This window comes from Hibiscus syriacus, unplaced genomic scaffold, assembly GCF_006381635.1.
Source record: "Hibiscus syriacus cultivar Baekdansim isolate YM2019G1 unplaced genomic scaffold, ASM638163v2 tig00111621_pilon, whole genome shotgun sequence".
Taxonomy (NCBI): domain Eukaryota; kingdom Viridiplantae; phylum Streptophyta; class Magnoliopsida; order Malvales; family Malvaceae; genus Hibiscus; species Hibiscus syriacus.
Window position 1 is genome coordinate 2,872,618 of NW_024063138.1, and position 22,515 is coordinate 2,895,132.

The window sequence follows — 22,515 nt, forward strand, 5'->3', positions numbered from 1 at the left end:
AATATATATAATTCTTACTCTCCTCTTACCCTATATATATATATATATGGGAAAAAGGGACAGTCATTTTACTCTAATTCAATAACTAAACATTTGGATGGTATATAAAATGTCCTAGGTTCAAATCTTGGATTCAATATTTTTTTCCTTTTAGGTGTGGTGTAGTATAATTTTTTTAATAGTTTTGTGTAATTATCATATATTATTTGTTTATATATTTTAACCTATTGATAATACCTACACATTTTATAGGCGTTTTCACCAAAAAATCACCGGTGACCGGTATATTTATCGATCTAACACCGGTCAGACTATATTTTCCAATCTAACACCCTTTGCAGTAATGCGCGCCCCCTGCAGCGTGCTATACGTTGATTTGGCGCCACGTGGGGTAAGGCGCGCCCCCTGCGACACGCCTTATGCTGACATGGATACACGTGTGTATGGCGCGGGGCAGGTTGGTAATTAAGGGTATAGCGCGGCGCAGGGGGCCGCACCTTACTTGTGATTCCATGCGTCAGAAAAGCACGGCCCCTGCAGCACGCTATACCCCTAATTACCAAATTACCCCCGCCCGTTCACACCCACCATCCCTCCCTATAAATACCCCATTCTCAATCACTTTCATCACACCAAATATTCTCAACTTCTCTTAAATACTCTTATATTCTCTTATTAAGCTATATTTTATTATATTTAGTATTTTTAGTAATTTATTTAATTATTTTAATTGTTTAATATTTTATTTTATTAATTTTTTTTGTAGATATAAAATGGAAGGCGGTCTACTTTGGTTGGATGAAAATCATATATCTCGACACTTTGCTGATACGGTAACATTTTAACGTTTTAATTTAATTAATTTATTTATTTAATGCATGATTATTAATTTAAAAATTAATTTGTGTAATTATTTATATTTTAGGAGAGAGACCGTATATTAGATCCTTTTATTAGGAACCTTAAGTTAGTTATACCTGCTCGTGTAATGCCGTATTTAGTAGAGGTTGGATTCGGTCACCTAGGTAGATATCAGTGTCACTGTAAGATAGAACCAGACCTTATTTCTGCCTTAGTAGAGCGGTGGAGGCCGGAGACCCACACATTCCATCTTCCGTGCAGAGAGTAGACGATCACGCTTGAGGATGTTTCTATGCACCTGGGGCTTCTGGTGGATGGAGGTGTGATATCAGGGATAGCTTCCGGTTCTTGGACTTCTTTGTGCCGGGTTAGTCTAGGACGTGTACCGGAAAATTTTAACGGTGGACGGATACCGTTAAATTGGTTAGATGCCAATTTTCGGGAGTTAAGCTAGGACGCGTCTGACGATGAAGTTAAACAGTATGCACAGGCATGCATACTGCATCTGATAGGAGGGTTGCTGATGCCGAACAAATAGTGTAATCAAGTTCACTGTATGTGGTTGCAACATCTTGGCGACTTTCATCTGGCCGGATCACTCAGTTGGGGCTCGGCAGTTTTGGCTTGCTTGTACAGGGAGATGTGTTGAGCCATTGACTACAGGCGTAATGCTATCGACGGATGTCTCTTGCTGTTGCAGTCTTGGGCATGGTATCGATTGCCTTTTTTATGTCCCGTTGTCAAGAACTCATTCGTATTTCTACTATTCCTGAGGTAATTTTAAAACTGATTTTGTATATTAATAATTTTATACAGTGAATAAGAAATTATTTTTCTTGAATAGGTGGTCTACTAATAGGAAAATCATCAGGAGCTATCTGATGATTTAGAAAAAATTAGGGTGTTAATTGATCAGAAGGCTGGCACACAGGTATGAATTTTAATGTTTAAAAATCGATTTTAGATTATAGTTATATAATTAGATTATTATTTTGATAAAAATTATATATATTTGTTTTAGTTTGAATGGGTGCCATATTCTACTGATGATGTGAGGGCGGTGATCCCACCTGAGTTGAGAGGCCCATAAGATGTTTGGATGGCGACGGTCCCCTTGATATGTTATACGACCATCGAGTGACACTCCACTGATCGCGTGCTCCGGCAATTTGGTTGTTTTCAACCAATTCCGGAAGCACCTTGCAATATGGACGAGTTGCATAACACAGATAGACGCGACAAGACAGATACATATTGACTGGTGAGGCATCATGCGTGGGTTGTATTGTGGGAGGATCGACATCGGCACCTTCCCCGTAGAGAGCCCATTTTACTTGACCTCTTGATGGTTACTGAGTGGTTTAACAGTAATGGGAAACCGTTTCTGCTTTCCGAGGATGCACGAGGGCAGACCTTTCCGCGACGTCGACAGAGACATTCACCAACACAACACCATCGTCCCCCGACTCGTGGATGGAGAGCAGGTGCTTCCGGTTCATCCTCAGCTGCACCAGCAGGACCTTCACAGTAGCCACCGTATCCAGCGACTTACATACCGCAGTAATATATGATGCCGCCACCGTCTTTCCATTAACTTTTATGATCCCCCACCGCCGTCACAGATGACCCCTCCTGGAGGCTATTATGGGTCTATATTTGTAGATCCGACTTGGGGTTCATATGCTATATATTTGGCGGGTTCAGCCTCATTACCCATTGCCGCAGCACAGACACCTCTTGTACAGTTTTCACACTCAGTGATGTCTGGGTTTTATGAGTTTTCCTAGTTTTCGCAAGCCGGTGGGATAGTCAGTCATACACCTCCAGGGTACTTATTCTATGGAGGTGCTTCATCGTCATCAGCTCCTCATCAACCTAATGTACCTACTCAGGATGATGACGATGATGATGGAGATGATGATGACAACGAGGAGTCACAACCAGTGATACGAAGAAATCCTCCTTGAGATCGACAGCCACCGCCCTGCGGAACATATTCGCGTCGCAGGAATCGATAGCTTTTGTTTTTTATTATATTTGTATTTAGTTTATTGAACTTTTTAATTGTAATTTTTTATTATTTCTCATTTAATACTTACTTTGTTTTGTTAAATTTGTTTGACTTTTTTTTAATGTATTTCAGTTAATTTTGTTGATTACCATTTAATATCAGTTATTGTAATTTGGTTATCATTTACCATTTAATACTTATTGTAAGTTTGTTGTATTTAAAATTATTTTGAAATACCAAATTGTTCGATAACTTTATTAAGTTTGTCACTTATTATCTCTTTTATTATAATCACATATAACACAAACGTCCAATCTCGTATTATTGTATCATTTTTTTAATCTTTATCAGCGATTATCGAATGACATTAACTTGAAGTAAATGCAAATTAAAGTACAAGAATTATTATTTGATAAATAAATACATCATTTCCTCATCAATTGTTACTTGATGGCAACAGAAGTGGACATGTTTTTCTAGTATGTCATGGGTTTCTACAATGCCCACATCTTCTGTCTTGTCTAGATCTTTCTCGAATATCCATATCGCAATGAATTCGATTGGATTTTGGACGACCACACTCCCTCAATAAACTCGGATTTAGTACAATCGGAAGCCAATCTTGAACCTCATCAGGGTCTTTGTCATTACCTATGGGGGAAACTCAAATTCGTAGACCTTAAAAACTTCAGATAGTAGGTATACGGGATCCACAAAATGGTTATAGTCTTGACGTGTATGCGAGCAAGCTGCTATCACATGAGAGCATGGATACTTAAAAGCTTGAAAAAACCCGCAGTCGCATGTTTTGTCCCTTAGATTTACTCTTAACGATACAACTTCAATCCCTTGAAGAGGCCGCGGTAACTCTGTGACACGAAACATTTCATGCCTTCTAGAGAAGCTTGTTACATACATTCCATTTTATGCAGAATTTTTTTTCTGTAGATCTGTAACTAATCTAGGGTGATAGACATGACCGCCTTGCATCTAGGTTTGAGCTTGTCCCCCGAGCTTCGCAAAAAGCTCCCCCAAATGAAAATATATAGTCTTTACCAAAGCCGCTACTGGTAAGTGACGTGCACCCTTTAAAGTTGAATTGATTGCCTCTGCCAAGTTGGTCGTCATGACATCCACATTTCTTTATCGATGAGGCTGATGTAATCGTATCCTTCCTCGTTCTTTACCCGCAAATCTTGAAGCATTGATTCAAACGTTCGAGGAAGTAGTTCGTAACCTGATCAAAAAATGTATAACTTACTAACTTGCTTCTTTGCAAAATTAAAACGATCAAAAGAAAACAAACTACATCAGTTTCACTTACCCATGCGCACAATTAATTGACGCTCATCATTCTTGTTGTACCTTCCATGGTAGTTCGCAGCAATGTGTCGGAGACAATACCTATGTTGGACAAAGGGTGGTTGCCACATTGGACCCAAAGACTCCATTGCTGGTTTGATCCCAGTTCCGCGATATGAAATGACACATATGTTTTCCCTCGTGATAACGCATGCACGTAAATTTCGGAGGAAAAAAGCCCAATAATCTGTATCTACTCCTTCGACAAGAGCAAAAGCAACTGGAAGAATGTTGCGATTGTCATCTTAGACAACTACCAATAATAAAACTTGCTTGTATTTTCCATAAAAGAAAGTCTCGTCGATCTGGACCAGAGGCTTGCAGTATTTGACAGCATTAACGCACTGTGGGTAAGTCCAAAATACCCGGTAGAATTGGCATTGATCACGGAGAACTCGATCGTTATTGTATGCATAGGAGGTTTCGAAGTCCACAATTATCCCAGGATTCAACCTCCGCACCAGCCTAAACCAGCCTTGAAGTTCGTTGTAAGATGCATCCCATTCGCCATGAAGTTTGACAATGTCATTTTGTTTTGCCAACCAAGCTTTTTTTTATAGGAGATAGTGTACCCATACTGCGATTGTATAGCTGAAATCAACACAGCAACAACTATATGAGAGCTTGCTTTTACCATGGGCATGATGACTTGACATATCACTTTAGAGTCCAAGTTGGGATGATCTTGGTTGACCCCTCCAACACAACATGTGCAAGGACCGTTGTATACTGTTAGTTCCCATCTGTTGTTTTTCTTCTTCCTTTTCGATACGCGAATCATCCAATTACATCCGTTTTCGCGTCGTGCACAGTAGCATACATATTTTTCTGTCGTGGAGCGGTCGACTCTCGATTGAACAGAATTACAGATATTGTAATTTTTTATAGCCATCATCGCTTCTTCTTTGCTTGAAAACTCAATGCCTAAATATAACTCACCATTATTTATTGATGAGTAATATCTATAGTCACCGAGATGAGGCATATCCGCAAATTCTGGCCCATACATTGCACCATAATCAGCTTAATACATGGGTGCTGGAGGGTCAGTTTGTATCACATTTGCTGGAACTTCATCCACAACATCATCATCATCAAAGTTGAATTGCGGTGATTCTGGGTGAATGAATAGTCCAGTCCCAACACCATCCACATCAGGCTCACGAAGCGGTTCTTCTGGTGGAGATGATGGTTCCTCCATGCTCTCCACATTTAGGTCGAAGAACCTACTACTTGAACGCCTTCTCCTTGAACTGGAAGGCATATCAACATTCAGATCGAAAAAGCTAACAGTCGAATGCCTCCCCCTAGAGCTTGAAGCCATAGTGTCAAATGGAAACTGCACAGATGGTTGTGTCGATGACATCTCCATATTAAGGTCAAACGAATTTGTAGATGAATGCCTTCCCCTTGAACTGAACGTGATGTTGCCATACGGATTGTTCGTCAGCCCACCTTGGTACATATCGTAAGGAGTTGCGGATGAATGTCTCCCCATTATGGCATTAAAATCATTACACATTACTGTCGTCGGGCTGTCAACTTGTTCAGCCAGCCCATAGTGGGAGCTTAATGATTGACCCCGAACGACACACACTTGAATAAAATTTGCATACATCTCAATATCGACGTCTGAATAATTACTTTGAGCTTCAACCATCATTTCAACATCATCATTGTTCAAAAGTTCGAACGCTGTATAAGTTAATGACAACAATGATGTTGGAAATCTGTACTGCAACGACGGCATTCTTCTACTACTTCCAACATGAATCTTCCTCGAATTCTTCGTTATCAGCTCCTCAAGAGTTATGTTTCTCTTCAATGATATTTTAACACGCTCATTTGATACGAAAACAACCCCGGTTTCATCTTCTCGAATTTCACCATCATAATAAACAATAGCTGAAAGTCGCGCCATTCTTTGAGTTTAAAAGTGCGGCAATTTTATATCTGCAAAAAAAAACCCAGAAATAATGCTGATTAAATAAATAATATATGAAAAAAATATAACATAATAAAATTTTTACACATAAACGTAAATAATTTAAATAATATAATTTTATATTATTACCTGTACAACAAAACTATTTCGACGTATATTCCCGCTTTCTAATTTTACAAACACATAAATTAATTGACAACAATTAGTATAATATTTTTTCAAATAATCATAATAAACAATAAATATAATAAAAAAATTTATCACAAAATTACCTTATAACGAAAAATTGCACGAACTTCTGAATAAAATATGAGAAAATTGTCAAAATTATTGAATCGTTGACGGAATTGTTGTATTAATTTTTAAGTTGAGAGGAACTTAACCCGGGGGAGAAGGGTATTTATAGCCGAGAAAAGTTGTATCAATTATACAAGGCGCGGTATCTGCCCTGCGCTATGTATAATTATAAAGGTCACGTGCGGCCCCTGACCCGCGCTATACCTTACGTGGCGTAAGGCGCACCCACGTGTATCCATGTCAGCATAAGGCGCGCCTAACCCCACGTGACGCCAAATCAGCGTATAGCGTGCTGCAGGGGGCGCGTCTTACTGCAAAGGGTGTTAGATCAAAAAATATAGTCTGACCGGTGTTAGATCGGTAAATATACCGGTCACCGATGATTTTTTTGGGAAAACACCCACTTTATAGACACAGTTGTTAAAATTCAAAACCTTTTAAAAAAATAATATTCTTTTTTATCATGAAGGTCACTTGATGGGTTCATAACCAGGGCGAAACTAGAAATTTATTATAGTGGGGTTTAAAATATTTTTTATTTTTCATAAATATAATTTTTTAATTGAGAGGGCTTGATAAATTTTTCTCTATTTATTTTTTTAAAAATATATATTATTTTAATATTAATTAATACTTTAAATATAATTGGCGAAAACCAAGGCTCTCTTTAACCTCATGAAGTTCCGCCATGTTCGTAACGTAATATAATTTAAATATTTTTTTTTGTGAAACTAAGATTATTAACATGTTGCTAGGTGTGTAATTTCTTTTCAAGAGGTCGATATTTGATTCCCATTCATTCTTACTATCACCAACATACGTTACGTATAAAGAACTTAATATGTTACATCTATTAAGTAAAGAGAAAATAACCTCAGTGACTAAAAATCCTAGATAATATACGATTTTGACCAACTTTTTTTGGATTTGCGAAAATGACCAACAAAATTGCAATGCGATCTCTAATTCGCATTGTGATCTCTACTATCGCAAATTCGCGTTGCATTTCGCGTTGCGATAGTTGAAAATCGCGTTGCGATTTTCTATTTCGCGTTGCGATAGTTGAAAATCGCGTTGCGATTTTCCATTTCGCGTTGCGATAGTTGAAAATCGCGTTGCGATTTTCCATTTCGCGTTGCGATAGTCTACAGTTGTTGTTGCGATTTTCCAAATTCGTTGTGATAGTTAAAAAAAAGATTTTGTTTCTTAAGAATTTTCTCTAAAAAGATAGTATCCGCGCGGACGTGTCGAAGACACGTATTACCACGACCACGACCCGACCCGAGACGGACGGCGGCGGCGCGCAAGAGTCCCCCTTGTTCTCTATCACTCAACAAGGAAGTGGGAAAGCCAAGCCTTAAATATCATTCCCAATAGTGTTTCCAATACTATGTGGGATTGAGCATTACCAACACTTGTTTCCAATACAATGTGATTATTCAGGAAACAATTAACAATCATGCACCTTAAAACAACTGAATTAGCAACCAATTGCATTAGTATTATACGATTAAATATGTCATAATTAAAAGTCAATCTACAATTAATCGCGATTATTGCAATTTTAAGCAAAACATTCAAAAATAATATCACTATTTAAGGCTCAATCCCACATAGTATTGGGAACAAGTGTTGGTAATGCTCAAATCCCATATAGTATTGGAAACACTATTAGGAATAGTATTTAAGGCTTGACTTTCTCACTTCCTTGTTGAGTGATAGAGAACAAGGGGGATTCTCGCGCACCGCCGCCGCCGCCCGTCTCGTCTTGGGTCGGGTCGGGTCGGGGTCGGGGTCGTGGTCGGGTCGGGTCGGGGTCGTGGTCGTGGTCGTGGTCGTGGTCGTGGTCGTGGCTTTTTTTTAACTATCGCAACGAATTTGGAAAATCGCAACGTAAAATGGAAAATCGCAACGTAAAATGGAAAATCGCAACGCGAAATGGAAAATCGCAACGCAATTTTCAACTATCGCAACGCGAACTGGAAAATCGCAACGCGAAATGGAAAATCGCAACGCGAATTTGCGATAGTGGAGATCGCAATGCGAATTAGAGATCGCATTGCGATTTTGTTGGTCATTTTCGCAAATCCAAAAAAAGTTGGTCAAAATCATATATTATCTGGGATTTTTGGTCATTGAGGTTATTTTCTCTTAAGTAAAATACGAAAAAAGTGATCTCGACGGTAAAAAAATTATTATTATTATTATTCAAGATATTGGGTTCAAGAGTCAAGAATGTAAGATCTACGAGTGTTCTTGAGGATGGACAACTTGGTGAGGGTGGGCACGTGCCTACCCTAAAATCCAAAATTTCTTCGATTTGTTACTTATTTTACTGATGGTATCCACCCTGAAATCTGAGTTTTCTTTGGTTATTTATTTATTTTACGGACAGTGTCCACCCTAAAATTTTATTTGTACCAATCCCATTTAAAAATTTTAAGTTGTTAAATTATGAGTGTCCACTCTGAAAAATATTTCTGGATCAATCACTCATTCAATATCAAATGGTTAAGAGTTATCTTTAAACAAATATTACCTTGTACTTACCCTAGATAAATTAAAGTGAACAATTAATTTTATTTTATATAGTTTTCCATGATTTTAAATATTTAATTCATACAATCTCCTTGATAAAAAATTATACGATCTCAACTTTGTTTAAGATTTAAAATTCCCGTGTATTTCGGGTGAAGCGAGAACTAGTTTGGTGAAGGAATTCAGTGGATGAAGTTTGATTTGCAGTCAAATTCATGAGCCCATTAAAAGCCTCGAGAGAGGATGAAATAGGCACAGTCTTCTATCAAAGATGTTATCACATTATTGGTGCAGAGGTAGCTGCATATTTTATTGGTCTTCTACATAGACAACATGACATGAAAGAGATTAATCACATACACATTATTCTTATCCCCAAAGTGACAGTCGAGAAAGTTAAGCCAGTTTCGACTTATCAATTTATGTAATGTACTTCTCAAAATAGTGTCAAAGACGTTGGTCCATCGGATGCAAAACCACCTATATTCCTGCATCGACCAAGAGCAATTTGCATTTATACCAAGGAGGTTGATCACTGATAATGTGATTATTGCTTATGAACTTTTGCACTCCTTCCAAAAAAACATGTTGGCTGTAAGGGGTTTTCTGCGTTAAAACTTGACACGAGTAAAGCGTATGACATAATTGAATGACAATTTATTTGGACTGTTATGGAAAAAAGGGATTCTTGCCTGTTTGGATTGAGTTCCTCAAACGTTGTATCTGTTCGGTGTCTTACTCGGCGATCATTGACGAAGTTGTAGGAGAAATTTTTGTGCCTTCTGACAAGGAGATCCGCTAAGCCCTTATTTATTTCTCATTTGCAGTGAAAATTTATTTGCTTTGTTACGACGAGCAATATCCTTGAACGAATTGTAGGGAGTCAAAACAAACAGGCACGCGCCTACGATATCCCGTCTTCTTTTTACGGATGATTGCATTATTTTCGGAGAGGCATCTGCTCGGGTGGCTGCACAAATCAAAACCATCCAGAAAAAGAGGTATACATTGGTGTACAAGGGCGGCGATTGTTGAACCATCCAGAGTCTTAGGTAGGCAGAATCTTACGCACAAAATACTTCCTCGCAGGCGATTTTCTAACATCGAGAATAGGTGCAGCACCGTCCTATATCTGACGCAGCATTTGAAGCACGAAGGGTCCTTTAGAAATGGGATTGAGGTGGAAGGTGGAAACGGGTCCTTCCATCTCAATTTGGAACGACTTTTGATTACCTAGTTGTTTTTCCCATCGAATTGTTTCCACGTGTTCATACTGTAATTGACATTCTAATCTCCAAATTCGATCAAGACGATTGTCTTGTTTGGAGTAGAGAGAAGACTGGAGTCTATAGCGTTCGCAAGATTTGATCGAATTTAACGAGTAACGAATCGAGTCGAACAGTTTTCAACTTTAATCAAACACTACTTTAACTCGTGATTGACTTGCTTGACAAGCACCTCTAAGGGTGACCAAAATTACAAACTCAGTTTTGCCTAATACCAAGCTCCTCTCCTATCAGAAATTTTCATTGGAACCCGCCCAAGATATATTCGAATAAAAGTATTGAATATGATTCTTCAAATATATGAAAAAAATTAATATAACATTAATCATAAAGTGGATAGTAAAAACAAAACATCCTCATACAACAAAGCTTATGACAAGACACAGTGCTTAATCAAAATCCACATGATTCCATAATCCATCAACACAAACAAAATATCCAACTAAATGGATGGCTTTGGCTTCCCACACCAGTAATCAGCTTTCTTGCTGACATTCTGCATGAGAAATGGCAAGAAACTCAGTTTACTGCACTTATTGCAGCCTATATCAATGGCTACATACTTGCAGAGAGTATAGTTACCTTTGAGAAAGAGAAAAACAAAGAGGGTTTGAAAGGGGCAACCCGAGAGATCAATAGGTACAAGATATAGAATTCCACAAAAATAATAACGATGATCATTGACATCTTTTATTTTCCCTGTTTTATCTTCATGTTTTTTCAAACCAGATTACCGTTCCTTATCATTTGGACATAACTGCTAAAAACAGTGAAAAATAACCACATGGGACGGCTTCCAAAATCACTTTACAACGGCCACCCCAATCATCTTCATCATGTCCACTACGGACTCAGGCGAGGTGGACCTAAAACCGAGCAATGAACATTGCCTAGAACATGCAGTTTACAAGGGAGAGAAATAAGAGTTTGTAGAATCTAGTATACGATTCAATCCAAGCAGATTGACCTGACCTGTTTTTTTTTTCTCTAATAATCGAATGGATTTGGCATTAAATTCAAATGTTTCTTATAGGTAAAAAGTCCAAGAGGATTTGCTCATATGTGCCTTCCAAAATGAACAATTCTTGTACTAGTGTGATCTTAGCAGGCAACTCTTTACTATACTGATTTCTCAACATACATTCTTGAGAAAGGCAACTGCGATCGCGACAAGAGCCTCCACCTCGGTTGAGTTCGAAAGATCAGAAACCGATAATTCAAGAAATTATATGACCGGCTTAGGAGAAAACACAACAAGAACTTGTGTTTTATGACTGGTGTCGGATCAACAAAACTGGGGAACAACGGGACCAAGATTGAAAAAGCCAAGTTGTCAAATAGCCCACCTGTTTTACTTCCATGATGAGTTAGTCCAAATCTAAATACAGTTTTCTGGGTACAATGATAGTGGAACTCAGACCTTTTAATGCAGCCTGTCTAGCTAGATATGTTCCAATTAGAAACTGACTTGACAGGGTTATCGAGACATCATAATATGCTGTGTTTCTAGCTTGATTGAGATGTATGAAGCAGGAGAAATTTCAAAAGTTTCAGACAAAAACAAAAGTGGAGAGAAGGTACAGATTCTGATTTGATGGATAAACTGTTCATGGATTCCATATGTATGTTAGGAAACATTAACTCTTTACAAAACAATGGATTTAGAGAACAATACAAGGCAGTTGTTGAAATCAATGCAGTGAAACACTTGTTAAAGGGTGTCAAACAAAATTAAGTAAATCCCAACTGTTACCATTAGCCACATGAAAATCAGCAGCAGATCATTGCACCCCTCCACATGCAAGAATGTTACCTTCATCGTCTCAAAGTACCCCTCCACATCTCGCATGTCCCGAATCCCGATTTACCTCTCACAGCAACATCGACATTGAACTATAACAAGCGTTCCTGTGGTGGTGGCGAGTGTTCAATCCCTGTTCGAGGATTCTTGGCAACAATTGACAGTCAACATAACAAAGAACACTCACCATTGACCTTCAAATACTAACATTGCCTCTTTGGACAACTAAACCCAATATAAAGATAGTAGCTTAATTAAGTTTATACATTATCACCCCGTTCGGACTAACCTCTGCACCTATCTTTTGCCATCCCTCTTCAAATAATCTCACATGAGCCTTGTTCTCCATCCATTTAGAAAACGGAATAGTTTTGGACCCTAATCCAAATCATCAGTGGTATATAAGCAATAGTGCATGACCCCATACTAACCTTGGTAAATCATACTAGCAAAGCACACCACCCAGTTATTCGAGATCAAGAATCGATCAAGACAACAGCATTTATTCCGTGGACCAAACCAAGTAAATTGCTTTCTGATCATAGGTAAATCAATCAACTCCATCTCTTCAACGAACTCAGTAAATTTGATCATGCCCCTTGGCAAAAATCAGATCCAGGGATGGGATAAGAGTAAATATGACCTTGTACGTGTCTTGTATTCGAATATTATGTAAAGACTATTTTTTGAATTTTTAAAACTCGTATTTAAGTTATATTTTAATTTACCAATTAAATATCGCAATAACTTATTATTATTTTTTAAATAGTGGTGGTTGAAATAATATCACATATGTATAACAGCCTTATTGTGACGAGTAGAGAATCCGCATCAATAGCTATAACAAACACCGAAATTTTGGAGTCAAAATGTGATATAGAGGTGTACTTAACATAAATAAATGAAATCCAATGAAACATTTCTTTTTACAGAGGCATGTGTCGTGCCTTTCAACAGGATCCAAAGTTTGACAAGCCAAATGAATTATTTTTCCTTGCTTTTAGCATTAACATCTGACAGCATAGATTCCAGCTCTCCGTTATGGTATAGTTCGACAGTCTCTGCACCAGAATACGAATTGAGAATAACAACTGAAGTCTACTCACTTGGATTCTACAAGTGATAGGGAATTACTAGCAGTCAAAACCGAAGAATCGATGTATACAGCAAAAATTCCAGTTCTCCGTTATGCTACAGTTTCATTTTAGCAGTTAATAATCCATTTTGAAGTAAGTGCAAGAGGCGTGGGGACGTCTCATCTTAATTAAAAAATTGTTCAAGAGATGGAAATGCATTAATACCTGTACAACCACCAACATGTTTACCCCCTGCATGAAGTCGATAGAAATTAGAGCATTGGTTATCATTATTATAACTAAGAACATTTTAGACAGATAAAAGGAAAAATAAAGCATAAGAGAAACTGCAATCTTTTTCAAATTATAGTTACAGTTGTAAGGTGTAAGTAAATACGCCATCAACATGTAAGCTAAGTTTTAATCTCTGCCATATTCATTGAGAACTTTGAACTGCCATTAGAACTAAGGAGCAATAATATGATATTCTGCTTCTCTGAGTAAAACAGCCAAATCAACATAAACTAGAGGCAGCCATCTCCTCATTGGGAGAGTTGTAGGTTAGAACTTAAAGTGTGTTTTTTTCGTTTTGGCTTAAGGGGAAAAGACGAAGAAAAAAAATGAAGGAAAAGAAAAGAACATTAATTCCGCACTATTTTATGCAAATTCCCAGTTTTTGAACGAGAAAGCAACAAAGCTTGCAAGTCCAATGCAATTAGGTACCACCCGTTCATATTTTCTAGTTAGACTATACTCACTATAGTCAATTTATCTTCTGATTGTAAACACCAATCTGATATCACAGAGTTATATGTCATCCATTCATAAAAACAATAAAATACCAAAGATAAAAGCAACGAAACATTAAGCCATTCAGACTATTTTGCAGTCAATTTATTTGCAAATCTGTTAGGTAATTGCTAATACTGGAAAAACGAAACTTACCAATAAAAACATTAGGGACGGTACGTTGCCCGGTGAGCTGCTCCAGTACATCCTGCAGCTGGGATCCTTGGGCACCTGAAAAAGATAAAACTCTTTAATACATGCAAGATAATATTAAGATGAAAAGAATGCAAGGCCCAATTTGAGTTATGACATTTCATACTTGGCATTGATAAATGAAATCTCATACTCGACTTCTATTTTGGAGAAAGGTAACATTAAAAACAACCCGGATTCTCTTATGTTTTTTACAAGAGAATGTTTTATGAACTTATTTCAAGCTTGACCATCATTTTTTCCAATTAGAAGGTAGCATATAGTGATTGGTGATCTATGGGACAAATTCAACTGTTGTGATTTCAAAGTACTAGAACTTAAACAAGTATTACAATGATCAGTCGATTAAAGTTTCGAGTTTCTCATATAAAGCCAAAAAATGCTATGAATCCTAGGCTGTCACTATTTCAAAGGGTTTTTGTTCAGAAGTTACCGAATATCCTCAAGTTTCCCTTAAATTTCAATTTTACTTCACCTAAAGAGTGAACTTAAACTCCCTCAAATCTCCATTTTTTGTAATTTGTTTCCATAAAAAAGTTTCATAGTTTATATTTTCTAAATTTGCAAGATTGGGACCTCATTCTATTCGATATCACGATACAGGTTTCGAATCAATCAACTCGGACAGGGCCAAAAACCAGAAATAGTCTCAGCTAATAGTAAGATTTCACTAGGCAGAAGCAAGTCAAGGTTCGAAACAAGTCAACTAGTCAAGCATTCAGCCATTTTCATTGAATCAACACCATCAAGACAAAATATTTCAATCCAAACTATATGCAAAAATTCAGCAATAACTCAAATTGACTGTTTATCATCACCAATTAAACTATAAGGGGGAAAATCAATATGAACCATAATAATAATTAAAATGGAAAATAGTATGACTAAAACATTAGGCAATAATGAATAAGAAAGCATGTTTTACAGTATATAGAAATTAAGAAAAAAGATAAGCAAAAGTTGGAAGAAAACACTAACCCAATTCATCCAATTCAATAACCGAAGGCTGCACACCAAGTTTCTTGAACAAAAATTTCACCTCGGAAGAATAACTGAAAAAGTTGGTGTAAAAAATCACAAAAAAATACTTTTAATATTAAAAAAACATGAAAATTTGGAGAATGATGAGATTTAAACCCACGGGCACCAACTCTTGGAGTAAACAACAACTGGGTTATCAGCCACGGTCTTCTTAACACTCTCCTCCAGGTCGGAACCAGAAGAGGAAGCCATGGCTCGAATCGAAATGGGTTTGTTTTGCTTCTTTGAGCCCTTGTTGGGCAAGCTCCAGCTGATTGATGCCGAGGCTTTGTTTCTTTGAACATGAAGAAATTTGTTGCGTGGAAGCTGGGAGAAAGTCCCAGGACGGTTTAGAGGAACAAAGCTCAGTTTCATCAGATGGGATGCAACAGCCATTGATTTTTCCTCTTTGTCTTGTCTCCAATCAACAGTTTCAGCAGCGATATTCGATCTTTTTTAGAAAGAAAATTGTGTTCTTTGCTTATTGTTTCAGTTTGTTCTTTATCGGATATGCAGTGCGCTGGGTTTTGTTGTTTACTTGCTTATGAAAAAGCAGAGAGTTGGGCTCTTTTTTCAGGCAAATGCTTGTAAAAGATCTAACTAAAATTAAGCCCAAAGAAAATTTTTAATTAATAATTAATTAATAATTTTTATTAAATAATTTTTTTAATAATCTAATTATTACCACTGCAGTCTAGGGGTATTAAAAAATAAACGACCTTAATAACTCAGAAAATCCAAGTATTTTTTTTAAAAAATTCAAATTTCGGGTCGAATACCCAGTCCGACATTTTCTGGTCGGGTCTCACAAAATTAAATATTTTTTCAGTCATCTGACAGTTCCATGTTCGAGCGATTTGGGAAATATATTCGAACTTACCTTTAGTTCTGTTTTCGAAAATGAAGAATGGAAGTATCATATTGGTAATGGAAATGCTAGATTACTACTGGGAGTACAATTTATTTTATGCTTATGCAATGAAAGTGGGATCGAAGAAGCTATGCTTCATGGTTTGTTATACAGCACAGTTGTGCTTATCTGCCTGCATTTAAATTAATAATTTGAAAAATGATAAAAAAAAACTAGGTACCCGATTAATCGAATTATGGGTATCCGTAAAATTCGGATACTCGATTACCAGGTACCCACAACATCCGAGACGGGACACGGACAGACCAATCAATTACTTTAGGTACCCGGATTTAAACACCCCTACCACTGCCACTTGATGAGTGTTATTAAATAATAAACTTAAATTAGTATATATTAAATAAAATAAATAAATATATATTTTTTGTCAACATAAGTGAAGTTCAAACTAATCGTTTACAAAAAAAAAAATCTTAAAAATATTAAAATCTTTTATCAAAACAAAACTCTAAGTAAGTTGGATATTTTAAAAAAATAGTCATGCTAAATTATAAGAAAATAAAATCTTAAAACCGTTCACCTGAGTTGCTAACGATGATTTTTAAATCAGGCAGTAGGTGGTCACCTTTTCCAGGCATATTGTATATGTCATATTGCATCTAATGCTATGGCAATGTTTAAGAATAAAAAGAAGAAAAAAAGATATCATCAACATGGGTAATTTCTATATTTTTTTTCATTCATGATTTATGCTTCATTTATGTTTTTTATTTATTATTTTTAAATCTAATTTTTTTCGTGATATACTTACAACAACTAAACTTTCGTACGAGGCTAGGAAATATGAATAGATACGGAGAGGGTGTTTATAACTTTAAAACTGAAATTCCTCGGGAAATATGGTCACATGCATATGATGATCATGATCGACATTACGACCATATGACAACCAATCTTGTTGAATTTATCAACTCAATGCTTAAAGTGTAACAACATTAACCCATATACATACTCGTATATGAGTCAAATATGTCACATCAATCATTCGAAACATTTACTTTTTGAAAATCAGTAAAAACTATTTTTTTTAAATCTCAAAATGCATTTCTTTATTTTAAAACTAATAATCGCACGAAATCATAATTTAATATTTAAATATCAAAATTTAAATTCAATTTAGATAATATTTTAGGCAGTCATGTACTATAACATATTTTAAATCAAAACTGTAAGAAAATTGCTTGATTTAAAAATCGTTTAAATTTTTAATGGTTTAATTAATAGATATTTTGATAGAATTCTCTTGAAATTCTTTTTCTTCTCTAGCAGCAGCTGACCGTAACCTCCATAGTCGAGGTGAGTTTGGTTTTCTTTTTTATTTTTGGTCCATTTTAATTAGATTTTAGATTAAAGTGTGAAATATAAAAATAATCCCCATTAACTTCTCTTTCATGTAGTAAAACCTCATTGTTTCATGCTTGATTTGTGAAAGTGATGATTTTGATGGTTAGAGAATAAATGAGAATTCAAAGAAATAAGATTGAATTTTGGTTCTAGTAGTGTTATGGAAGCATAAACAAACAAGTTGATTAAAAGAATCATCAAGGGACTAAGTTGAGACATTCGGCCACTTCGGGTGTCCATGAGAAAAGAACAATTTGTCAGACTTACCTCTTGTCCTGTGAAGTTTGGTTTGATAATTTTATGTGCTTATATTCTTATGGTCATGCACACGTGTATGCTTATATGGAGCAATGGAACACTATGGTTCACGCAGCAATACAATACTACTTTAATTTCCACGTGTATTGGTTTATTATTTATATCACCGACACCTTCTATATATGTGTCGCCTTTAATTAGTTACAAGGCTTTCGTTGGTTGTTGACTTGTACACCATGCATAGGGGTGTGCATTATCGGATATCGGATATTATCTGATTCGAATTTTCGGATATCCGAAAATTTCGGATACCTAAAGCAATGATCCATATCCGATCCGAAAAAATCGGATATCCGAAATTTCGGATCAGATATCCGAATATCCGGATCCGAATCCGATTTTTTTGGCAAAAAAATAAAATAAAAATCAACATAATAAAAGTATTAATCAAATAAGAAACACTTACTAGCTCTTATGATTTCCTTGGTAGAGATGGAACTGCTAAATGTGTCGATGTATTTTTGTCCTTCAAGTAAGTTTTCTAGCTTCGACTGCTGATTAAGGAAACCTTGTATAGCTTTTCTTGACGGAAATTTCGAGTTCCGAGCCAAGTTTCTCAATGCATCCGTCGAGAGGTTTGCATAGTTATGTGCACTGCAAATTCTCATTTTCTGTGCTTCACATATTCCTCCATGAACCTGTTCAGAAATTTCATCAGTCAACAAACTTGAGATATTAGATTAGCATTGGTCCCAATACTAACTAATAAGTGATCTCATTCAGGTATGAGCAATCAAATTAGAATTAGCATGTACACTTAACCAGCTACAATATCAGTTTTGCCCTTATCATTTTGTACATGAAATGAATTTACCTAAATTTTACAAGAATGAATTGATTGAGCTCTAGGGAAAGGCCTGCAAACTTTCAAGGAATATACTACACCAACATCATTACTTCAATTGTAAGAAAAATAGAGAATTTGTGCAAAGCAATTAATTGCATTTATAACAATTTATAAGTTAATAGCAATACCTGTAGATAAATGTCTATGGCTTGAAAAAGGCCATTATGGGATTCTCTTGCAGAATCTGGCAGCAGGAGGACTAATGCTGCAAACTTTGAAGGGTTCAAGTAGTAATCTGCTGAAACTTCCACAAGGTACGAGTCAAGTAAGCTTGCAACTTTTCGAAATCGAATCGGGGATCGGCAACAACTTTGTTCATTCTAAAATGCATTTACCAGCCTCGGTACCAGATTCACATCATACATGTAAAGTTTCTTTTGTGGTGATGGGACAAGCAAAAATATAATTTTCAACCTTGTTCGACTTGTGTTTCAAGCTATGTAAAATACAAGATAGAATCCAGAAATCTATACATGTTGCATATTAAAATACAAGCTAGAATCCAGAAATCTATACATCCAGAAAACTAATATAGCCCAAACAGCTCTGGGCTAATAATATAGCCCAAATTTTTTCGGGTTTTCGGATCATCCGAAACTGGATTTTGGTCGATCCGTATTCGATCCGAAAATCCGAAAAAAAATTCGGATATCCGATCCGAACTATCCGAAAATTAAAAAACGGATCAAATATCCGAATTTTTTTTTCGGATCAACGGATCGGATCGGTCGGATCGGGTTTTTTTGCACACCCCTAAGTCCATGCATACGACCACGTTCCCATCAAGCTCTAAGGATTTTAATTGAATTGATTTGTTATTTAATGGCAACCGATGTATATCCCATGGACATTAGTTGATTTTGATTTGTTTTTGTTATGTGAATGATTGGAATTGATTGGAAATGAGGTGTTGGTGATTAAATTGTGATTGAATCAAAATGAAGACCATTAAAAGAAGTACTCTAAAGTTTCGGCCTAAGAGAGAAAATTATGGGAAAATTTTGTAAATTTTTTTTTAATGGTTAGATTGAATGTAGGAATGATTCTAGGTACTTGAAGTGATAAGTTAATTTGGTGATATTAAAATTGGTTCTTGATGGGATAATGGAAATTTTATTGAACATAGATCGGTAGCAATTCTTTTAGAATTTTTATACAAACTTGATTTTATTATGTGAATTAAAGTATTAATTTATGTTTGGAATTTGATATATCGGGACAAATGGTGTTCGTGAAGTCGCGATCAAAATTTGGAACCACAAGTTGAAAGATAAAGAATAAGTTCGAGAGTAAGCGATAGTAACAGTAGAAAGTGTAATGAGGCAACAAGTGAATGCAACTAACTTTTTAATGAGATAATACGAGGAAGACTTGCGATGAGTCAACCTCGATCGTTTTTATTTAAAAGGTTTTTTTAATAGTAATTGAGCATAGACTTTATCAAATTGTTTTATTTTATAGTGTATGATTATTTCGGGTATGAACTGCCCAAAACAGTGTTTACGAGATTTTATTCGAATTGAATATATGATTAGATTACATGCAAAATAGTATATTATTTTTAGTAAGCCCATTGTATGTAAGTTAGAGTTAATGGTACAATTGGCATGCCAAGATGTGGAGCGAATAAGTACAAGCTTACAACCTGCACCAGTATAGATTGCTCATATGACTCGTGTGCCTTAGTGGTGTCGAGGTGGAGTAATTTGGTGCAATCTACAAGATATTTTATATGTTATATGATACAACACTGTTACTCATATGACTTGTGTATCTTAATGATACACGAGGTGGAGTAACCTAATACAGTTTATAATGGGCCCTCACTCATATGACTCACGTACTATAAATTTCTCGTGACATTAGAGTGGGCAACGATACAAATTAAAAATAGAAAAGTACATATTTGATACATAGTTTAAAGTAAAGGATTTTAATAATTGTTTTTATTATATTTTATGCATGATTTATTTAAATAATGTTTTTATATGTTATTTATGTCATAAGTTGCCTCCCTAAGTAGAATACTTAGCGTGTGATTGGTTCACACGTAAGGAAACTGACGTCAGCAGAGTAGAGAGCCATGTATAACATCCTACATTTTAGCAGACCAGTTCATATATCCAAAATTAGTATGACATCTTTATGATGTTTTTGATATTCATAGTTGGCATGTATATATTTTATTTTAATGCTCTGGTTCGAATATGTCTAAACTCTTTTGATCATATGGTGAATGGATAATATTTTAAATATTTTATATTATAGTTTTGAAATGCAATTATTTATTTTAAATGTCAATTTTAAATGAAGCATAATTTTACCGACTTTTGAACAATATATGTTTTATACGTTTGATGTGACACTTCTACCTCGTATATGAGACCGTGTACAAGATAAGGGTATTACATAAAGAGACTCGACATCTTTCGGTAACAAGTATTGTTAGGGATACTTACTTCATATTGGGTAAAGTCTGGGCAGACAAAGGTGCACAAATAGATACCATGATGAACGATAAGAGAAATTGGGCTCCAGATTTGGAGAAAGTAATAAACAAAAATCAAACACATGCAACATCAATATTTGTTGATAATTTTGACAGACTTGATTATATTTACGTTGTTCAAGCACTTGCTCGACCACATGAGGGTGACACTTTTGTCACATGCATTGATAATCTTAATAAGAGATAGTGTGATTGTGGTTGATTTCAAGTTTTTAGATATCCAAGCGCTCACGTTGTCGCTGCATGTATGCATGTTAATGTTGACACATACTTTTATGTTGATGAATGTTATAGGCTGCATACTATGCACAACATATACAGTTGTGATTTTAAGTATCTCATAAACGATTCTTATTGGTCACCAACTATTTCTGAAAAATGGTTGTCAAATCCATAATTATGTAGGAAGTTGAAGGATCGACTTAATCTAGTGGAATTCATACTGAAATGGGTGATCATCAACGAGAGCAAGGTCTACCAAAACTTTGTGCCCACTGCAGAGGTGAAGTCCACTGCAGAAGTGAAGTCCACTGTAGAAGTGAAGGCTACAACATAAAGCATTGTCCACATCTTCCTAAATATCGACCTGACCGATAAAACTTTTGTAATTGTATTCTCATATTATTTGTTGTATTTTTCTTTTACTCCTTTATGTACTTCTCTAAAAAATTTTTTATCTTTAACCATTGCTTTTCCGTTTCCAATATTATGCAATTTTTTTTATTCTTATGTCTAATTTTATTTGCGCAGAAGTTTGAGACTTCAAAATGTGCACTGTGTTCTAGAATCTTGTGTAAGTTTGTAATTTTATAAAGTTATGCTCTCTCTCTCTGGACAAGTGAACAATATAGCTAGTTTTCTCTCTGTTTGATCAAATGTTATGAGTGTTTTACCTATACTAATGGGAGGTTCTCTCTCTCTTTGGATAAGTGAACAATATAGCTAGTTTTCTCTCTGTTTGATCAAATGTTATGTGTGTGGCTTTTACCTATACTAATGGGAGGTGTAAAGCTTCTTACAAAATCACAGTTCGATAAACATTCAGTAAGTTGGTAACATTGAAACTTTGTGTTAGGGACTGCTTTTACGATAAATAATTATATTAAGTGATATTAACTAGATAACTCCCTTTAACTAGATACTCATAGATCTTAGCACAGTAATTTTTTTCTAGCTGATGGATTATTGTTGCAGCGACTTTTGAGGAACTCCAACTTGCAAAGTGTGGTAGTGGTGCATCAGATCCATGGAGCACGCAAGTCTAATTTGTTTTGTGCACGAATGTCAGTAAATAGTTGGTAATTAAGTTATTCACTAATAATAAAATACTCATTTTCTTGAATGTTAATGGCCAGGAGAGCATTATC

The 22,515-nt window shown here is 35.8% G+C and overlaps 1 protein-coding gene across 1 annotated transcript; it reads right to left on the bottom strand.

Annotated features, from left to right (window-relative positions):
* Nucleotides 1–12,993: 12,993 nt before the first annotated feature.
* On the bottom strand, nucleotides 12,994–15,780 carry LOC120166119 (monothiol glutaredoxin-S10-like). Its single transcript, XM_039175481.1, has 5 exons — nucleotides 15,321–15,780; nucleotides 15,158–15,231; nucleotides 14,123–14,197; nucleotides 13,403–13,429; nucleotides 12,994–13,162 (listed from the first exon to the last, which is right to left on the bottom strand). Exons 1-5 carry the CDS (start codon nucleotides 15,593–15,595, stop codon nucleotides 13,086–13,088), a joined length of 528 nt encoding a protein of 175 aa, XP_039031412.1. The 5' UTR covers nucleotides 15,596–15,780; the 3' UTR covers nucleotides 12,994–13,085.
* Between the last annotated feature and the right edge of the window lie 6,735 nt (nucleotides 15,781–22,515).